The sequence below is a fragment of the Phaethon lepturus genome, unplaced genomic scaffold, assembly GCF_000687285.1.
Source record: "Phaethon lepturus isolate BGI_N335 unplaced genomic scaffold, ASM68728v1 scaffold47010, whole genome shotgun sequence".
Taxonomy (NCBI): domain Eukaryota; kingdom Metazoa; phylum Chordata; class Aves; order Phaethontiformes; family Phaethontidae; genus Phaethon; species Phaethon lepturus.
Genome location: NW_010514967.1, coordinates 6,482 through 25,476, shown reverse-complemented (window position 1 = coordinate 25,476; position 18,995 = coordinate 6,482). Strand labels below are relative to the sequence as shown.

The window sequence follows — 18,995 nt, the reverse complement described above, 5'->3', positions numbered from 1 at the left end:
TTTCGGAGAGAAGTGTGAATGCTGGGGTTAATGGAAGTTGAAGCAGGACAGATGCAAACAGAAACGAAATGCACGTTTTAAAACGAGGATCAGTACCTGTGTGGGGTCACTCCAGTGTGCACTGGATCCTTCTGCTACATAAACCAGGACTTCACGTTCTTCTCGAAGACACCCTTGAAATAAGAGTGAATTAAATTAAGGAAAATAACAGTCCCCGATGATCTTAAAATATCTGTGTTGTCTATGTCTGTGGTGTATTCAGCTTGACTAAAGTTATTTGAGTTTTTGTTTCTCTCTAGATGTTAAAATAACTTCAGAATATTTTCTTTGGAATTTGTGATGAAGTACAGCATAAAGGAGAAGCAGAGCTGTCAGCCAAGGATGAGACTACCCACTCGTATCATCCTTTATTTGCTTAAGGTGATATCAAGTATTCAGAAATGCAGGCTGAGGGAGGTGCAGGATTTAATAACTGGGAAGATAGCACATTGCCTGGCGTTGTGTCTGCCGGACAATTTTCAACAGTTTTTGCTAAGACAGGTTGAAGTAGGTAGAGCTAGTAATATTGGGTGTGCTTGTGCGGACAGGTCCTGAGTGTTCAGAGGATAAAAAAATAAATACCGTTGGAGCTTAACTGCATTGGAAATTTCAGAATTGCCAATACCAGTGGAGATGAACTGGGAATGGAAGGAAAAATTAAAACTGTTTCCACAATCAAGACCTGGGGCTAAAGGTGAAAGAAAATGCAGAGAAATGGAGCAAAGTAAATACCAGGGAATTTGGTGGGTCCCTTGAGAATGCATCAGCCTGAAATCCTGATCATCTGCTGAGGATGTGTTTTGGTTAAAAAAAAAAAAAAGTCTGGAGCTGTAGAACTCATATCACTGAAATGTTTCTATATTAATCTCTTTCCAAGTTATTAACTTTGAAATGTGAAAAATCCTCTGTTCATTGTCTGGATTATTTCTGGAAGTAAATCTTTCAGAAGCCCGTTAGTAAGCTTAGGATAAAAGATAACGAAGTGCTGGAAACAGCTGTATCCATCCTTGACAGAAGAACAGAGGCACATCTGCCACTGTTTGATCCTACCTGGCTCATTTTTCTGCGTGTATATACAGTACGTGCGTGTGTCACTGGCTCTGGAAGGACCACACACAACTGAATCCAGGAGATCAACCTTGCAGAAACCTTTTTAGAAACGCAATTTGTTACTTTTTAAAAAGAAGGGGGGAAAAAAAGGAAAATATAAAAATCCATGCTAGAGGATTTCTTGCTGCACCGCTCACCAGCAAGTAGGGAAACTTCGGTCTGGGCAGATTTTTCCTTTTTAAAACCTCTCTGTAAAATTTCTCAGAAAGGCTCTGTAAAAGAAAGTGTGTCAGCATGTAACTGCCTCACACAGAGTTGTTTCTGATCACCAGACTCGAGTATGAATGTGGCACCTGAACACGCCAGAGAGGTTCATTAACCACGTGATGTTACTGTCAAGAAACGTGGAATCAAGCAAAGGATGCCTGGTTTAGGTCATGGTCCTTGACCTCAGCAAAGCTTTTAAAGAATCTTGAACAAATTTTTGGTGAAAATAATCCATGCCTGTGGTTAGGTGAAAACTGAGAAAAAGAAGTTTTTAGTAACATCATCAACACAGGCGCAACATAGCAGAGTTTACAGATGCTTTCGCTCATCTTTTTGGTTTCATTAGCTGATCAAAGCAAAGCCTGTGGGATGGGACTGAAGTAGGCAAATTTATAGATGGTAAAAACTTCCATACCTGCTCAGCAGACTCCAGGGAGCGCAGTGGTGTTCAGCTTGCTTGCGGGTTTTGCGTTGTGCTGCCTTTTTCTTCCAAAAGAAATTATAAGGGGGCTGAGGAACCTTGTGCCCAAAGGTGAACGGAACACATGCTCCATCCCCTCGAGCTTTCCACAGCCTCCTCCCAGGGCATTAGGGACTTCCATCAAGAATTACAGTAAATACAGCACTGGTTAGCTGTTGATTTCCTAATCTGGGATTTTTACTCCGTCTTTTTTTAAGTTCAGCTGCTGAAAGTAATAAAGAATAATTCCTATCAGCTTGCTTTATGAAACTCTAAGGATTGCTTGTCCACTGAAACAACTATATAAATTATTTGTTCCCTTCTCCCCCACACTGTAGTGCCAGAGGTATCTAATACTTGGAAATCTCTATTCGGAGAGTTAATGTATCAGACATGTTAATCAAGTCATGCCAGATGGAGTTTATAAATAAACCACCTATAATGTAGTTATAAAGTAACTGTACTGCAATGTGTATTCTTGAAATTTGAGCATCAAACATAATTCAAGGCAATATTTTCATAGTTTTACAAAAAAACCCCAGACCGCTTCTTTCTTGATTCTGGATTGTGAAGTCGCATCCAGTGGCGCAGGGGCGGTTAGATGGAAAATGAGGAATAGTATAAAAGACCGTCAACCATTAAATACTAGCTGAAGTCCAAAGCTGATTCTCCCTGAGGAGCGAACAAGACGATCACGCGAACACCAGCTAACCTCCACCTAGCTTTATTTACTAACAGCAAAAAAAGGGGATGAGGCATTTCTGAGGACGCAGAAGGAATGGTATTTTAATTATCTTATCGATACCTTGTATCTTCAGTTACTTTAGTGTATTGCTCTGAAGCGTTGCTAGACCTGGTTGCTCCTGATTGTTATCTGACAGTGACCACTTCGAGGTGCTTTAGGACTTGCGAAGTAGATCCTGTCATCTCCTAAAAAATAATGTACCTGCCCTGCTTGGCCATTTCTCATGACAAGGGACAGGTTTTCCAGATTTTAGAGAGGAAGCGGCAAGCCATCCCATTGCTAACCACTCCCTGAGGTGTGTAGGTTGTTAAAGAGTAGAGGAGGCTTCAACGATGCCACGTGGCCATGACATTTCTGACCTCTGCAAAGGGACCTTCAGGCTTAAGTGAAGCTGTTGTTGTACAGCTTGAAGGATGCAGAAGATGATCAGTGCTTAAATGATTTATGTAGGGATGTTATACTCTATACAAAGACTACATGCTTTTATTAAATCCTCCAAAGTGTGAATGTGATGCAACGGGGGGGGAGGGGTGTGTGTGTGTTAATTGTATCTAATTGTAGATAACACAACCTTCTCCCTCACCCCAATTTTAGTCACTAGGAAACAATAAAGAGTCTCCACTGTATTCTTCTCCCTGTCTCTGAAAAGTTAGAAACCTTATTTCTCATGTGGAAATAACACACAAGCATCTTAGTTTATATATTTTGTAAAATTTGTGTGAAATTCCTGGGTAATCATTTGTTCCAGCGTGGAGGGTTTCAAAATCCTTGCTCCATCTTCATGAAACAGCTGCTGGTGCTTTGATCGGGTGAGTGGGTGGATGTGTGTGCTGTGCCTAAAAGGAAAAAAAATTCTAGTCAGATGTCAAAGCAAAAATAGGAGATTTTAGAGATTTAGACTGGGTGGAGGAGGTGGGAAGCCAACTCTGCAGAGATGTTAATTACCTTGGGACGAAAAAAAGCGCAATGTAGTAGGTGTAGCAGGAGATTTACTTAATAGAATTCCCATAATCATGAACCCACTTTCGTTGCATTTAAATGGGTTCTCAGTGAGGGCTTTGCAACAGAAATATTTTACCAGAGGAAAAACAGTTATTAGTCTTTTTATTGGAGAAGGGGGGCTATTTTTACATCTCTCTTCATGAAGGAGGACAAGAACTCTATGGGTTTTGTTTGATTTGTTGATTTTTGGGGTTAAAAATGAACCTCATCGTTCACTGAATTATCCTGGGGATGGAAGGTAATGCAAGACTAAGAAAAAGCGATGTGCAGCTGTAGCAATGGCCCTTTTCCCCATAAAGCAAACAGCAGCAGCATGTGGAATACTTCAGCCATAAACGGTGAGTCTCGTCTCTGCAGAGGTTGCTCGGGTTGGGAAGTAAATGCTTCGGACTGCAGCAAGTCCTCTGCGGCTTGCAAGGGGTCCTGGCATCTTCCTCTTGCAGAGTGCGGACGGGTCACTGCGGTTCCCCTGCCGCTCCCGCCTCCCGCAGAAATAAACGGAAGATTTTGGAGTCCATTGGTGGGTGAAATAGCTACTGTCCTGGTTAACGGTGTAGAACAGAAACTCTTGAAAAGCGGTGGCTGGCCAGGCGTACTCGCACCGTGTGGATAAAATGATGGGTATCCAGAGCAAGAGTGTGGTGGTGGATGTCCTGCCAGATGTTGCCCACCCTGTGCTCTGCCCCCGCTGCCGTGCACAAATGGAGCGGAGCAGGAGGAACAGCAAAATGGAGGAACCCAGTGCTCTTCTTAACATGTTTGCAGTGCTCCCGATCTAATCAGTCTGTACCCCCAGCCTGTCCCAGGTAAAGCGCCGTGTACGTGTCAGGTGCAGCAGATAAAGCAAAGCTAGCGCAAGTGCTCTTGCTACTTTTGGTTTTCCCAGGCTTTTTTTTTTTTTTTTTAAAGACCTTCTACAAAGACTTAGCAGGAAGGGTGGGGAGAAAGATTTGATCACATCTGCTGGCTCTGATTTGTAAAACAACTGTGATTAATCCTCCTGCATTACTGGTTCACTGTTTTGGCCAAAGGCTGTTCTTTCTTTCATCCCCACCGTCTTAGGCTGCTGCGAGCATGTCTCCGTGCCGCTCCTGCTTTACTCTGTGCTAGCGGCCCTCAGCAAGGGACTTCAGTAGCGCTGTCTTGATTAACTGTGTGTGTGTGTGCTGCCTTTGTCGGACTAGAAGCGAGATGATCAGTTTATCACTGGTGACTTACTGGTGAAAAGGTGATACATCAAAGTCTAGAAGCTCTCGGCAGAGGTTGGAAGGATGGTAGATAGATAGCAAAGGATAATGCCAATCACGGAAACGTAGGTGGGTTAATTCCACAAGGGAGTTGCTGAACATTTGGGATGGAGGGAGAATTTCTCTGCAAATCCATCCCTGTCTCCTCATCTTCACATCCAGTGTCACAAGCCCTTCTGAATCATGTCAACTTGATGAGCTGGAAGAACCTGCCGAGCCTGTGATAGCTGTGGCCAGAGGATTAGCAGCTTCTTTCCCTCTTCAATTCTGTTTTCAGACTGGGATACATCTTTACTGAAGATTAGCAGCCTGGTGGGTTGGGGAAATTAAATTTCACGAGGGCTGCAAACTGGAAGGCACATATTCAGAGGTGTGAAAATGAAACGGGGAGGTTTTAATGTAGTGACCTCTTAATGAGTAGATCCTATGGCCTCGAGCCTTGGATCTGGAGGTGAGGTTACTTCAGAGTAACAGTTGATGTGAATTTAAAGGGGAAATTCCAGAATAATTCCTAATCTGGCACTCTTGTCCCAGAATAAGAGGCCTTTTTCTGATTTAATTTAATGCAGATCCAAAATATATTGGCTAATATATTCGTTAGCTATTTCATAGCTGTTATTTTGGTCTTTTCCCAGGGAGAGAAGCTTGTGACAGGGCTGGCTGAGTTGGCTCATCATCCCCTTTGGTGGGTGTCTCGTCAGAGGAGGTGTCCGGGCCGATTCCTGCCGGCGCGTTGGCCCTCCTCCTCGGGGCTGTGCCAGTGGCTCTGCCAAATGCCCGCCGCGGTCGCTGCCGTCCTCCCCTCGGCGCTGAGCTTGCTCTCATCTCTGCTTTTCCCTCTTGCAAATCTGGCAAGCCGGGGCCGGTGCCGGCAGGGCGTACGCTGTGAGCCGAGCCAGCAACCCCCGTGTGCTGCTCCAGCTCTGCTCCCTCTCTGCTCCGGCCGGCCGCACGCACGTTCCCCATGCGTTAATGAAATGGCGACTTGGGAAAATGTATTTTCAGGAGCCACATTGGCTTTTTCCTTTCAGTGCACTGTTGTGATATGGGGAGTATGGGAGGGGAACCCTTCAGATACTCGAAGCATCCCCTAAAAGAAACGGCAGCTGTGTATATGGGCACTGCTCATGTATTTCGAGCAGCATGAGCTGCCAATACCTTTTTTTCCTTCGTCGCACTCCGGTTGTTTTGTGACCTCTCCCTGCTTCATTTATTTGGCAGTTTGTCTCCGTGGGAAGGCAGCGGGATGGGTGTGTTACAGCCGACGAATGTTCTGCTCTACGCCAGCTTATTTGCATTCACTTTTATCTGATGAACAAACCCGATGTGTTTCTAAATGTCTGGAGTTATTCCTGGTTGATGTGGCACTACCTTGTACTGTGAACATTCTTCTGTGTCATCTTCAAATGAAAATGTAGATCTGTCAGGATTGTTTTTCTCCCAAAGGAAGTGGAATTAGTATGAGATTTTGTTTGGCTTATGCAGATGTATCGGGAACGTTCGCCATCTGATACTCTTGCATGTGGATGCAAGATGAGAGCAAAGGCAGATTTTTTTTTTAACCACATGTAGACAATTCAGTCAGTGTGACGAATGAGTTTATTACTCTGTAAGGTGCTTATTATATTATGCTTCTCTTTGCCTTTGTCTTTAGGGAGAGCTCTTTAACCACTTCAGGGGTTGATTGCATTTGATTAGAGAGTAGTTCGTCTTTTGCATCCATTATCCTGGGTGAAAGTCCGCAAGTTTATGCCATTTTCTGATGCAGCTGGAATTGCACCGTGTGTGTATTATATGAGTGAGGACTAAATGCAAAGTTATTTCATAAGAGCCCATTTGAATTGATGAGTGGCCTTTTCTTATAGAATTATAATAGTGGATTGCAGTTAGGGGTGGAAAAGAGCCTGCAGATTCATCCTGCCCGCAACAGCTTTCAAATAGTGCCCTTTCCCTTCTGCACCCTTCCTCCAGCTCCTTCTGCCTTTGCAACTTGAAAATTCTGCCTCATCCTCTCATGAAAAAAGAAAATTTTCCTGGTTTGGTTGAACTTTCCTGTTGTGGTGGCCACAAATGCTTCCTCTGCCTTCTGCCCCAGCTCGAGACCTTCTGCCCGGGAGATGGAGGGGTGGTGGGGAGCGCTTTCCTCCCCGTCTCACGTAGCCGAGGGCGAGCTGGCTTTAGGAGGGGGGATAGCCTGGGTTACCTGGTGGGAGCACTTGCAAGCCTCGCTTTTGAATGTTCTTCTAAACACAACCATCATAATTGTGCCCTGGCCAATGTAGAGTCTCTGCTTGGCAGCGATGACCAGATTTACGTGGGAAGTGAACGTAAAGTGGCTGATGCTCCCAACGTTTAATGTTGTGGCGTCTTCCCACGAGCGTGACAGGGCGATGGGGTGAGGATGAGGAGGAAGACCAAGGATAAATGCAATGTACCCGCAGCATCCAGCTCCTCTGAACTGTTTCCATGAGCTCTGATTTAATCTCCTAAACTTCTACTTAGGTTTTCGTCTCTCTGCAGGAACACAGCATTTCTGAAGTGCCTGATTGACAGAGGAGGATTTAAGGAAAAAAAAAAAGGCAGAGCCAGCTTCTAGGCAGTTTCACTAATTGCAGCTTATTATAAATTTAACAGATGAACTGTCAGTTTTTTGAAGGTGTGTGATCACCACAACCTTTTCTTGGATTCTGCGCTGGCTACAGAAGAAATTAACCTCTAAGGTGCTAAGCTGATGTGGTGCATTTCATCGCTCAGTCAGGTGTTCCCTGGTTTACAGTTTGCAGCCTTCATTATTCCTTTTATCGCATCTTGGATGATAATGGACTGTGGTCTAAAAGATACTTTTGGTGTGTTTTTTTTAATATATTTGTATTTACTCAATGATTAGTGTAGGAGGTATGGAAGAATTTTATTCTTCTGAGTCTGCTTCCAGTGAGTGAAGCTTTTGCGTTCCAATAAAATGGACCGTTTTATTAGTTTTTCCCCACAGATGTCTAATTTGGTAGGCACAGTAGGACTGAAATAATACTTTTTAGCACTTGAAATTTATGGGTATTTCATAGCTTCTAAAATAATTTCTGTAACTTCAGAAGCTAAACATTTGTAAGTAGTTCATCTGTCTGATGTAAGATTTTTAAAGAAGAGATATACATATAGCACTTTCCTTAAAGTTTTTGGAAAGCATCCTGATTTTTCTGAGTTGGCGGTAGCTTTTCCTCCTGTTCTTGTGACTCTCTGTAACATGCAATCCTCGTATCATCATATTCCCTTTGTGTTGTCAAAACCCTACATAAAATCTTTTATATTCTTATAACTTAAATCTCTGAAATCACACTTAGATTTTATACTGGCTGTGTTTCTGTTGTGTGACTTTGCTGGAGGAGGGCACATCTGGGAACCTTTGCTTATACCTCTGCCTGTCAACCGGCCATTCAAAAAGATGTTTTGGCCTTAAAGCTGGTGCCTGCACGGTGTGTTGGCCAGCGCTGGTTGCAGAGTCGCCTCTCCCGCTTTCTCGCCCTGTTTATTCCCCTGCAAAAAACAGTTTCAGGGGTACCAGCCACCCAGCCCTCCTCTGTTTTGGTCCTTTCTGCTGAAACTTTCAGGGGTAGGAAATGGCAGAAAATGGTATTTTTACTTGAAAGTGATGATGCAAACAGAGGGAACCACTGAAGCTGAGCAATTGCTAAGAAAGCAAATAGAAGCACCAGCACAGAGGTCAGGAGTTGGGGGGGCGGAGGCCAGTAATGGTCTTCCCTGGTAAATTTAATTCACACTTTTTGCTAAATGTAAATGATCGCTTAGGAAAAAAACTGCTTGGAATACATAGTAAATGATGTTGCCAGGATACTTCCTGATCATGTTAATTAAACTGTCCCACAGATTTGGCTTAATTACTGCGTGATTTGCATATTGGAAATGATGGTGCGCGTTACTAAAGAAAGCTCCTATTCTGTTAGCTGAAAGAACATTGCGCATGAATTAATTTCCAGGGGAAGGAGTCTCTAGACTCATATAATAATGTGTCTTGAAAATAAGTTAAGATTTTTGATAATGAACTGACATATATCTCATTCCTTTTTGCAAGATTACATTTTATGCTTGCTCCGCTAAGTTCCTTAGAGACTTCATCCCAACAGCCTTCCTCGTGTTGGCCGGTTCTTTAATTACAAGAACCGCTGTTGCTTTCAAGGTTGCTGGTGGTGAAGCAGATATTAGTTAACTGGTGTGAAGTGGCAGAATATTTGTCTGGAGGCCCACATTTGATACTGCGTGTGCGTTGTTGGTGATGCACTGCACCACCCTACTAAACTATCGGTTTCTCCTTGTCTTGTTTTCTGTTGGTTTGGTTTGTTTGTTTGTTGGTTTTTTTTTAATTTCTGACATGTCTCAGACATCCTACTTGCAGAGGCCCAAGGCCAAATGGAGAAATGCAAAAATACCTCCTGGCTCTTCCAGTCTGAGGGCTGGTGTTGCTGGTGGACACACTGCTTGGAGGCCTCGGGCCACCCCGGGTGCCTGGCAGGGCGGTGGGAGTAGCCGTGAGAAAGAGTAGCACTGAAAAAAGAGCATTTTGCATCGGCTTTTCTGCCAGTGTTGTTTTATAGCTCCCGGTCCCTGATGTTGCTTTGAGTTCAGTGACATTCCTGTAGCGGTGTTTAACTGCAGGACCTTGACAGTGCTTTGGAAAAAGAAGACAAAACATCAGAATTCCTGCATGAAGTAAGACAACATAGAAACTTTTGTTTTGGGAAAAAATCATCTGAATACAGCAATTTCCCAATTTAGACTGCTAATTGCTTTGGATGGTGCCGTTGCTAGGATATGCATTTCCGATGTGGCTTCTACTTTTTAATTCTTTTTTGATCTGTTTTTAAACAGGTGATCATAAACAGCACAATCACACCTAACATGACCTTCACGAAAACATCGCAGAAGTTCGGCCAGTGGGCGGACAGCAGAGCAAATACTGTGTTTGGTTTGGGCTTTCCCTCCGAGCAGCAGCTGACGAAGGTACGGGCGCTCGCTGAATTTCTGCAAAGGCTGTCTTGTTTCTTGTTAGTGAAGAACTGCATATACCCATCCGACCTCTTCTGAGCTGCATGCTTCTGCAAGTCCTCTTTATCCATGCAAGTTGCCAATCTCCTGTAGTTATCCAGTGTGTGTATATACAGAAGCAGGCAGTATTGCAAACTTTATGGTTAAAACTGTAAATCGGATCTGACCACTGATGATGGTACTGGTGAGCTGATCTTAACAACATCCCCCAGCGTGGCTGAAAGCATTTGTGTTTTCAGATGTTTACAGAAATAACCTGAACTCTGAAGTATTTTTTGGCATCCCCCTGCCCTGTGTGCTCATTCCAGCTGGAAGCGGCACCAAGAGCAACGGGAACCGCTGATGCGCCAAGACTGTTGGCGTTCGGGCCGTCTGATGTCTCTGAAGGAAGAGACTTGCTATCCCAGCCTCAGAAATGTGCATTTTGATGACTTGCTGCCGTTGGTAGCTAGCCGAGGCAGACTTGCCAGCCCCCCGGGGCTGGCTGGTGCCCTGGTTTTGCAGATACCACAGTCGGTGGGGCCATGCTCTCAGGAGGCTCGGTAAAGTGCTCTGGGTTAAAATAATACTGCGTTTTTGGCATTTCAGCTCAGTGGTGTGATTTGCAGCCCTGACCCAAGGCGCTTTTATCACAGGCCTGGGGAGGTGACAGTGAGTTGTGGCAGAGGTGGGGATGAGTAGCCGGGGAGGTCTGAGGCCAGGTTTGCTGGCAGAGCTGTTTCTCGGAGCTGCACCCCAAACGTAGGTTTGGTACTAATGCAACACTTGCCTGGACCAGAGGCTGGCTACACAGCAGGCTTCTAAAGTCCAGAGCTGCCTCTTGTCATGAATAACCAACTGTTTCAAACACATCCTCTGTCATTAGATCAGTGGTCTCGCCAAGTGCTCATCAAGCAGCTGAGATGTTTGTTCATGCAGCAAAAAACCCCTACTTATCTAACACATAGTTGACACTTGAAGCGTGGCTACTTGGCACTGGGTTTTGTCAGTTAACTCAACATTGTGTCCTTGGGCATGGCACGCAGTCTCTCATGTTGCTTTTGATATGAAAAGAATCAGAAGAACAAGATGTTTCTTGTAGTGTCTAAAATAGCAAAGGCAGACCGTTGCGATAGAAGGAGGACCTTTCCATCAACTGAATTGTTACAGGAATTTACTAAGCCTGCCTTACTGAGTTACTGCAATTTCCAGAGAATTGTATTTTTTGCAAAATTTTCTTAAAGGTAAAGCATATTTTACTTCTTTGACATATTTTTACTTTATTCACATCAAGTTATTTTTGGACTTGCGATGTCCATAAAGGTGCCATGGCAATAATCTGCTCTTCTGGGATGCTAAGGCCACCCAGCCAATCACATGCAAAACTGTTTTTTAAAAAAGAGGTGCTGGTTATGTTTTATGATGCTTAATCAAGTGTAGAGGACTGCTCATTTCATCTATGCATATGCTCCGCTCCTGTGGCAAAGAGGTGTTCATAATAGCTAAATAAGTAGTATGGGAATATGGGAGGATTAAAGAGGACCCAGGAGAATAGTTTGTTTTGAGTAACAGATCAGCGTGATACCGTGCAACCTTTGGACACCAAATGAAAGAATTACCACCATTGGATGGTAATTTTTAATCCCAGACTACTGAAGTCACACTTCTGCAACGTGACAGGTGACCACATGGTACCTCAGTGCTGGCTGGGGTTAAACATGCACCACGCACCCCGTGGGGAGGTATAGCAAGGCATGAGGTACATCTGGAGGTCCTTGCACCCTAATCAGAGAGATTTTACCATATTCTCCGAAACTGTCCAAACACATACTTAGAGCAAATTTAATGCTGGTGTCAGAAAGCAACTCTTTAATGTTCTTGTGGCCAGACAAGAGCCCATCTGAAAAACATGTCACGTGGGCACATGGGCCCCAGCACCAGCTGTGTTTCTCTCTGGCTCAGTCTGTACATCTGTGTGCCCTGCAGGATCTGCTGAAGGGCCCACTGCCAATAATACAGCTTTCTACTTGCAGCAGGAGCTTTCCAAATCAGCAGAAAGATGTTTTCTGGACAGAGTATCGAAGGGGAGCTTGAGGGGAGCACTTCTGAAAATGGCTTAAGATGATCTATTTTAAAAAAAAAAAAAAAGACAGTTGTCTATCCAGAAAATGTTAGAAAACCTAGTTTATTACCACCATGCAAAGCAATGGGACAAAGATACCCTACATCATCCATGCTCCTCGGTTTGATTACTGAACCATTAGTACGGAAGATCAGAGATAGTGGAGAGATTACAGACACGGAAGCGTATTGGGAATAGTAAAATCAAGTTTCATTTTATGTTGATACTATTATACTCTTATAAAAGATATAAATTAAAACGTGCCAGTTTTACTGGAAATAATTGAAGCTTTTAGTCAGGAATTGGAAGGACACACTAAAACTCCACTAAGCCAGAGATCAATAGCCCTGGCTTTAAATAAATAAATAACTAAATAAAGCTGAAAGATGTGTGCTGAAAACAATGAATAATAATGAGACATGGGAAGAGGTTAGCACGCCTAAAAACGTCTGCATTTTTAAGTATATTGGCTGGCCTAATAAAAGATATTGCCTCTCTCTAATGCCTTGCTTCTCTTGAGATACTCAAGCATTAATCCATACCTATAGGGAAAAGCAGTTCAAATTAAACATGAGCCATTAATGAAAACTGCATTCAGTGACCTAGTAACCTAATTACCATTCAAATTGATTGGGAGAATCCTGGGGCTTAAAGTTGATGTCCTGCTTGGGGTCCTTTCCCCCTCTTGCAGGACTCGCTGGCCCTCCTTTCCCCGCTTCCCACCCTGTGCCTCAAAAAAGGTGTAAAGACGTAATTCATACATTGCCACAGCCAAATCGAGAGCGGTGAGGATTAACGATGCGCCTGGGTTGTGATGACGAGGTGCTGTAAAGGTAGTGATGTGTTTTGCACATGAAGCGGTTAAGTAGAACTTCTGCTATCGCTCGGGATGCTTGGACGTGTCTGAGGAGCCGCGTGTAGTCGAGGGCACAGGGACAGAGATTTATACAGGTGAGAAACCCAGTAAACCCAGACTTTGCACATCATAACGCAACTGCATCCAGCATCTGGGAAGCACTGGAGTTTGCTTCTTCGCACGTGTGCACATGATGTGTGCGGCGTTGCCGGCATGGTGTTGCGGGGGAGAGAGAAAGCTGGGAGCGGAGCCGGCCCCTGCCCCGGGCAGCGGCGCAGCCCCCGGCCCAGCGGGCTGCGGTGCTGGCAGCTCTCTGCTTGTGCTAGCGCAAATTACCCTCCGCTTTCTGGGGTGAATAGTCTTGTTTGCCGCCAATCTGCCCGATACTGAGGGCTCGTCCAGCGAAAACGGCGAGCAGTGAGGCGTGCCCTGCGGGTGACGGCACGGCGGTGCTCCCCAGCAGGAGCGCCGCGTCGCCCGGCGTCTGCAAACGAGAGGGCGATGAAATATTTATGAGAATGCTTTGGGTGGGAGCAGCTGTTTCATCTATCTGACACTGGCACAATTTGTCAGCAGGAGACGTAAAATACTATGCCAGATCAGGAGCTTAAAATGTGCACATACAAAATAATGGGTTTTAGTGTTTAAAATGTTACGAAAGCCTATTTATACACATATATATTTCTCCAGGTGACAAGCTGGCTGCAGATTTGAACAGCCTTTTAATAATTTGTGCAGTGCACAGTAGCATCCTTGAGTCCCCATTAAATTTCACTGGCCAAGGCTCATAATCAAACAGTGCTCGTGGGCTGCAGCAGCCTTAGACTAAAAGACCTCGCAAGTGTGGGTAGCAGCAAAGCTTTTCCCTGTTGCGGCTTGGTCTCACAGCTTCCTGGGGCATGGGAAGACACATCGTGTAATCCATGATGGGCTACTGGAGTGGTGTTCAGCTGGTGTTTCTGCTACTCCAGGTTTTTTTTTTTTGGCAAATTTTGGGCAACTGTGCCCGCGGACAGGGGCAAAGGAAAGGGAAGACGAAGGGAGTAAAGATGGAAGGAGAAGGAGCATGATGATTTTTTTAATTGGTTTTGGGTATTTATACATGTATTGTCCCTCGAGACCACATTTACCAAGTCTTCATTTACTAAACAGAAGATTATTTCACTTTTTAACTAGGAATTTCACACATAGAAAGCACTCACTATCGTTGCAATGGCTTGATACCTCAAAGTCAGCTTAGCTCTTGGAGGTGGCACGTGATTTTGTAGTATTTGTCAATTATGTATGTTTGGGACAGAAGAAATCCGTTACTGGAGAGGAAGGATCTCTCTAATTTCTGCCAGTGATTAGACACTGTGGCCGTGCCGTCACTCTCGGGGACGTTAGCGTTGGTGATGCTACACAAGTTTGGGCTGTCACCACCGTGTTGCTGCACTCAGAAGAGTAATCAAGTGAAAGGCTTTAATTTCCTAACAAACCAAGCGATCCTCCGTAGCTTTCAAAAATAGACTGTTAGTAAAATCTAGCAAGTATTAATTAGCTAAGAATGAAAAAGAAGTGGCAGCAGAACTCTTTATGGAGTGACTGTTTCTAAGTGTACGGGGTAAACAAAAACCAGACAGTCTTTCACCACGATTTCTGTTACAGCCGTCTTTACATCTGTAAGAACAATAAGAAGGACGGGTAATATTTTGACTCTTAAAGCCAAACATCTGTCACTAAGATGGTGAAAAATTCAGTTATTTGTACTTGTTTCTAAAAGCAAATAAATACATTGTTAAAAGCATGTTAAACACGTGTTGGTAACCTAGAGACATGACTGAAATCTGTTATGCAATGAGATCATTATTGGCTTTATATTGAAGATTAACTTTGCTCAGTCATATACAATTTTTTATTATGGAAATGTGGAAAAATGTTCTTTTCTTGTCAGCTCACATAATTTTTCACAGCAGTCTCCTGTGTGCTTTATGAAGATAACTGCAAAAATAAAATTTGATAGATCACTTCCAATTCTTTTTGTCTTTTCATATTTCATATAGTCCATGAAGAACCCTCATAAATTTTTCATACTTGCCCGTAAAGATTTATTGTAAAATAGAGATTCAAAACAGCCCTTTACTGTTTGCAAGAAACCCAAGCGTAGAACTTACCGTTGATACAATATTTTAGAAATAATCAGTTTGTTATAGCTGTGTTGTCGCGGCAGAAGATACATTTTGTGTATCTTAAATCGCTTAAAGCGAAAAAGTGACGTAGTTGTTCCTAATGATCTTTATAGTGCTACAAAGGTAATCAAGTCCTTTGTGTGTGTAGTGGCTGCGCACGCCATCAGACAGCAACCACTGAGAGCTCATACTTTGCATATGCAGTTTCAGCTGTTGTATGGAAAACAGCTGGATTTGAGAGCTCGATCTTCATTCATAAGCGTCGTCACGGATCGTAGTCTACATCCGGTATTTCACTCGGCGTTGAGAATGTGCTCGTCCATGGGATTTAAGAATGATGTATGTGTGTGTGTTGGAAGTTTCCATTTCTGTTTGTTATACAAAACACGGGTGCCTCCACATATTGACCAGTTGGAGAAGACTTGTTTTATCCGTCTTTATAATCCCAGTATTTTAGTGAGAGAGAGCATGCTAAATACCTGCCGTAAGTCTAAAAGTTAAAAGACAAGATTAGTAAGTGGATAATGATTCTTCTTCTATAATCATATAATGATTATAAAATGTGATAGTTTTTTCATGCTTTTGTTTACAATTTTGTCGTAAGTATTCTGAATTATCTGAGGATATAATGGCGATACTTTTATTCACAAGCTGTGCAACAAAACACATCTGTTTATATTTTTACTTATAATATGTCTTCCCGTTCTAGTATTTGAAGTTTCTCAAAACACAGGCAAGCGAGACCAAGCTGCTTTAGCAGAAAGACAAAGTTACTCATTCTTATACCGGATAAATCTTAATTAAAAAAATAAGTTGTGTGTTACGCCTTTTCTTCTATCTTTGCAATCCTCCTCTTAAAACTTTAAACAGTATTTAAAGTGTGTAAAGCCCTGCAACCCTGGCTGGCTGTGATGATACTTTTATTTCAGAAGTGCCAGACTGGCTTCGGAGCAGATGTCCTACAGCAGCTTGCGGAGATTGGGATCGCTACTTTTCGTCTTTATCTCTCCTTTCCCCTGCCTCCCTCAGTGTGATATAGCCCTCTTACAGGAAGCATTCAAGCCTTTCCCTGAGATCGTCTACCTTTATTTTTGCCAGTAATAAGAAAATTGGACCAGAAAAGCTGTGTTTTTATATGACCCCATCGTACATTCAGATCTACCTTCTTCTAATTTTTTCTATGTCTTGATAGTCCCTTGCTTGCATCCTGCAGATGAGCTCATTTGCATTCTTTAATTTAATTGACTTGCTTTTAGGAATAGAAGATACTGATAATTTTTAAATACAAACATATGTCTTTTATACTTTCAACTTTAATAGACTGTCAACACCAAGTGAAAGAGAAGAGGGGGAGGAAATAAACAAAACCGAATCAAACCAGGAGTCACTAATATTTCCTTTTCTCCATGGTTTTTACTGTGATCGAGAGTACCCCAGCTACAGCGATGTCCCTCTTAGAAACACCCCCATTCCTTCTGAAAGAACCTTCCTGCCAAAGAATTAGAATGTTTTTACTTGCCAAATATTTTAAGTTATCAAAATCAGTTGTTCACTTTTGGAGATCTATGAACCGTATCAAGACAGTAATCTGAACAGTTTCATAGATGATAAATAATTTGAATAAATATATTTCATGCTTTTTCCAGTTTGCAGAGAAATTCCAAGAAGTAAAAGAAGCTGCCAAACTAGCAAGAGACAGATCTCAAGAGAAAATTGAGACCTCAAGCAATCATTCCCAGGTTTGTAATTTAGCTTTAATACCTGTACGCATACAGGATAAATAATTTAAAGTTAAATTTTCTAATGGACTGTGCCAGCTTCTGGCAGCAAACTTAAAGCATATAAAATTAAGATTGCCGAAGGTAATTGTCAGCTGCTGGATGTTAGCATTGTCAGAGGAATATTTTTCATCCATCCAAGCTCTTTGCCGTCATTTAAATCGAATTTTTTTCAGCAGTTCTTGAGCTGCTACAACTTTTTTAATAACAGGGAAAGCTGTACATCCTTTGATTTGTACTGTTGCACATAGTTTGGGTCACGGGAAAGTTAAGTCAGTGTAGTGCTTCAGCAGCCAGCAATGAGATTCATCGAGACGCTTCTTTTCGTCATCTGTCTAATCCACTTCTGCAGGAGTTCGGTTTGCCAGTGCGGGGACTGACTCCATGGCGTGGTTGGAATAAGCTTGTGCTGCATGTTTGTACGCTGCCCTGCTCTAGGCAGCACACCTTGGTGTAGCCAAGGGCCTCCATGCCCAGGGAGGTCCGGGTTTCTTGCAGCTTGAGGAAACTGGGTGCTGTCCCAGCCTCTCTGTGTGTTTGACGGCAATTTCATACCCATTACATTAGGTAAGGATGAACGCTGTCAGCGGGCGTTCTTGGCCTGGGCTGATGTTTGGAGGAGAGTTAGATGAATTTTGATCAGAGAGGAAGTCAGATGCACGATCAGAAAAAAGTTGCTGAATGCTTTTAGTCTTGCAACTAACCGCCTGTGTAGGGTCCACAAATAGCCATCTGAGAGGCTGACTTTGGATACTTGTTTTTTAAAGACTTTGGTCACGGCTTTTATGGTTCGCTTTCTTTGTTCTCGGTTGGTGATCAGCACCAAGCACTGTATGAATGGTAGCTCTTTGGAGGAGCAGTGTCTTCTTTTTTTTTGTTTTTGGTTTGGACTTTGTTTGCTTCCAGGTGCACTGTATTGTTTCATTATCTTAAAAAAACCCAACCTTTAGAAAACACAAGCCTTCTCAATTAAAACGCTTAAATTTTTTTTTAACACTTTAAATTTCCATGTTGTGTATCGTTACCATTTTTTCGTTGTTTTTAAACAGACCAGCGTTGCAGCCAAGATGTCAAGGGTATGTGTTTGTTACCACTGTTCTGCCAGGAGAGCATAGGTCTCAGCAGGGTGGTGTGGGAGCAAGATTACAATGAAATTGGTGTTTTGGTGTTGCAGGAGATGCAGGAGACACTCAGTGTTCATTTGTGTGTTGTGCTGCAGGAATCTGGACGTGAAACACCATCTTCCACTCGAGCATCTAGTGTGAACGGGACAGACGATGAGAAGGCATCACATGGTGGTCCTGCTGAGGCACATCTCAAGTCTGAGAATGATAAATTAAAAATTGCTCTAGCCCAAAGGTGAAGTTCCTTTAATACTTAAATTGCATTGGAATAGCATACTGTAATTATCTGATGGCTAATGATACTAACAGATACTATTCAAATGTAATTGCATTAATTTACAATGATGCAGTAGAAGGGATGAATGTGCAGATTTTAGCAAGTACCTCCCGGTATCCAGTTGAGAAATATTTACCATTTATTTTTTTCCTGATCTAGTTCATGATGAAATAAGATCTCTTTTATTCTGCTGATGCCAGCTCTTATAACCATCTTCGTTTGTGAAGTTTTAGAGCTATGGAAATAACATTAAAGCCATCGGGGAGCAATTGCTACTGATAACATGTGAAGCCAATCTCTCTTCCTCTTTGAGTTTGCTACACTTACTTTGATGAAAATAGATCTGTATATTTAAAATTAGAAAAGGGAATTCAACCGTAAAACGTTGAAGTGAGAAACACAATTTCACCCGGCTGCTTAGAAGTCTTAGGGGGATGTTTCTAAAGCTGTGGACAATGCCCCTTGAAGTCACATTTTTGCTATTTGCTTTGATAAACTGTTTGAAAATGCTGAGAAGAGTAATTTGCAGCCACAGTGAAAACACAGGCATTAGAATATGCAAAGTTACAACTTTGAAATAGAATAATTCTCTGCTGGGATCTTGCCTCGTCTGCCTCTTGCATGTGACTATATCTCTGAATGGAAAGAAAACCTAACAGGATAAAGCTACTCTTAAAAAGCTATTTAAAAAATAAGGCGGTGGCATCGTAAGGAGCATTACCCAGTAAGCAATTCTAAGGTTGCGTGTACTATGTTTGAAGTACATCGTCTCTCTTTATTGACATTTCAATAGCGTAACCTATCTCAAATCATAACGTTTGCT

The 18,995-nt window shown here is 42.8% G+C and overlaps 1 protein-coding gene across 1 annotated transcript in view; it reads left to right on the top strand.

The window, feature by feature from the left end:
• HOMER2 (homer homolog 2 (Drosophila)) overlaps positions 1–18,995 on the top strand; it is a gene marked incomplete at its 3' end in the record, with an annotated part of 35,819 nt that overhangs the window by 10,696 nt on the left and 6,128 nt on the right. Inside the window, exons 3-5 of the mRNA XM_010294494.1 lie at positions 9,692–9,823; positions 16,640–16,732; positions 17,991–18,130. Of these exons, the coding sequence (XP_010292796.1) occupies positions 9,692–9,823; positions 16,640–16,732; positions 17,991–18,130 (365 nt within the window). The remainder of the gene's footprint in view (positions 1–9,691; positions 9,824–16,639; positions 16,733–17,990; positions 18,131–18,995) is intronic.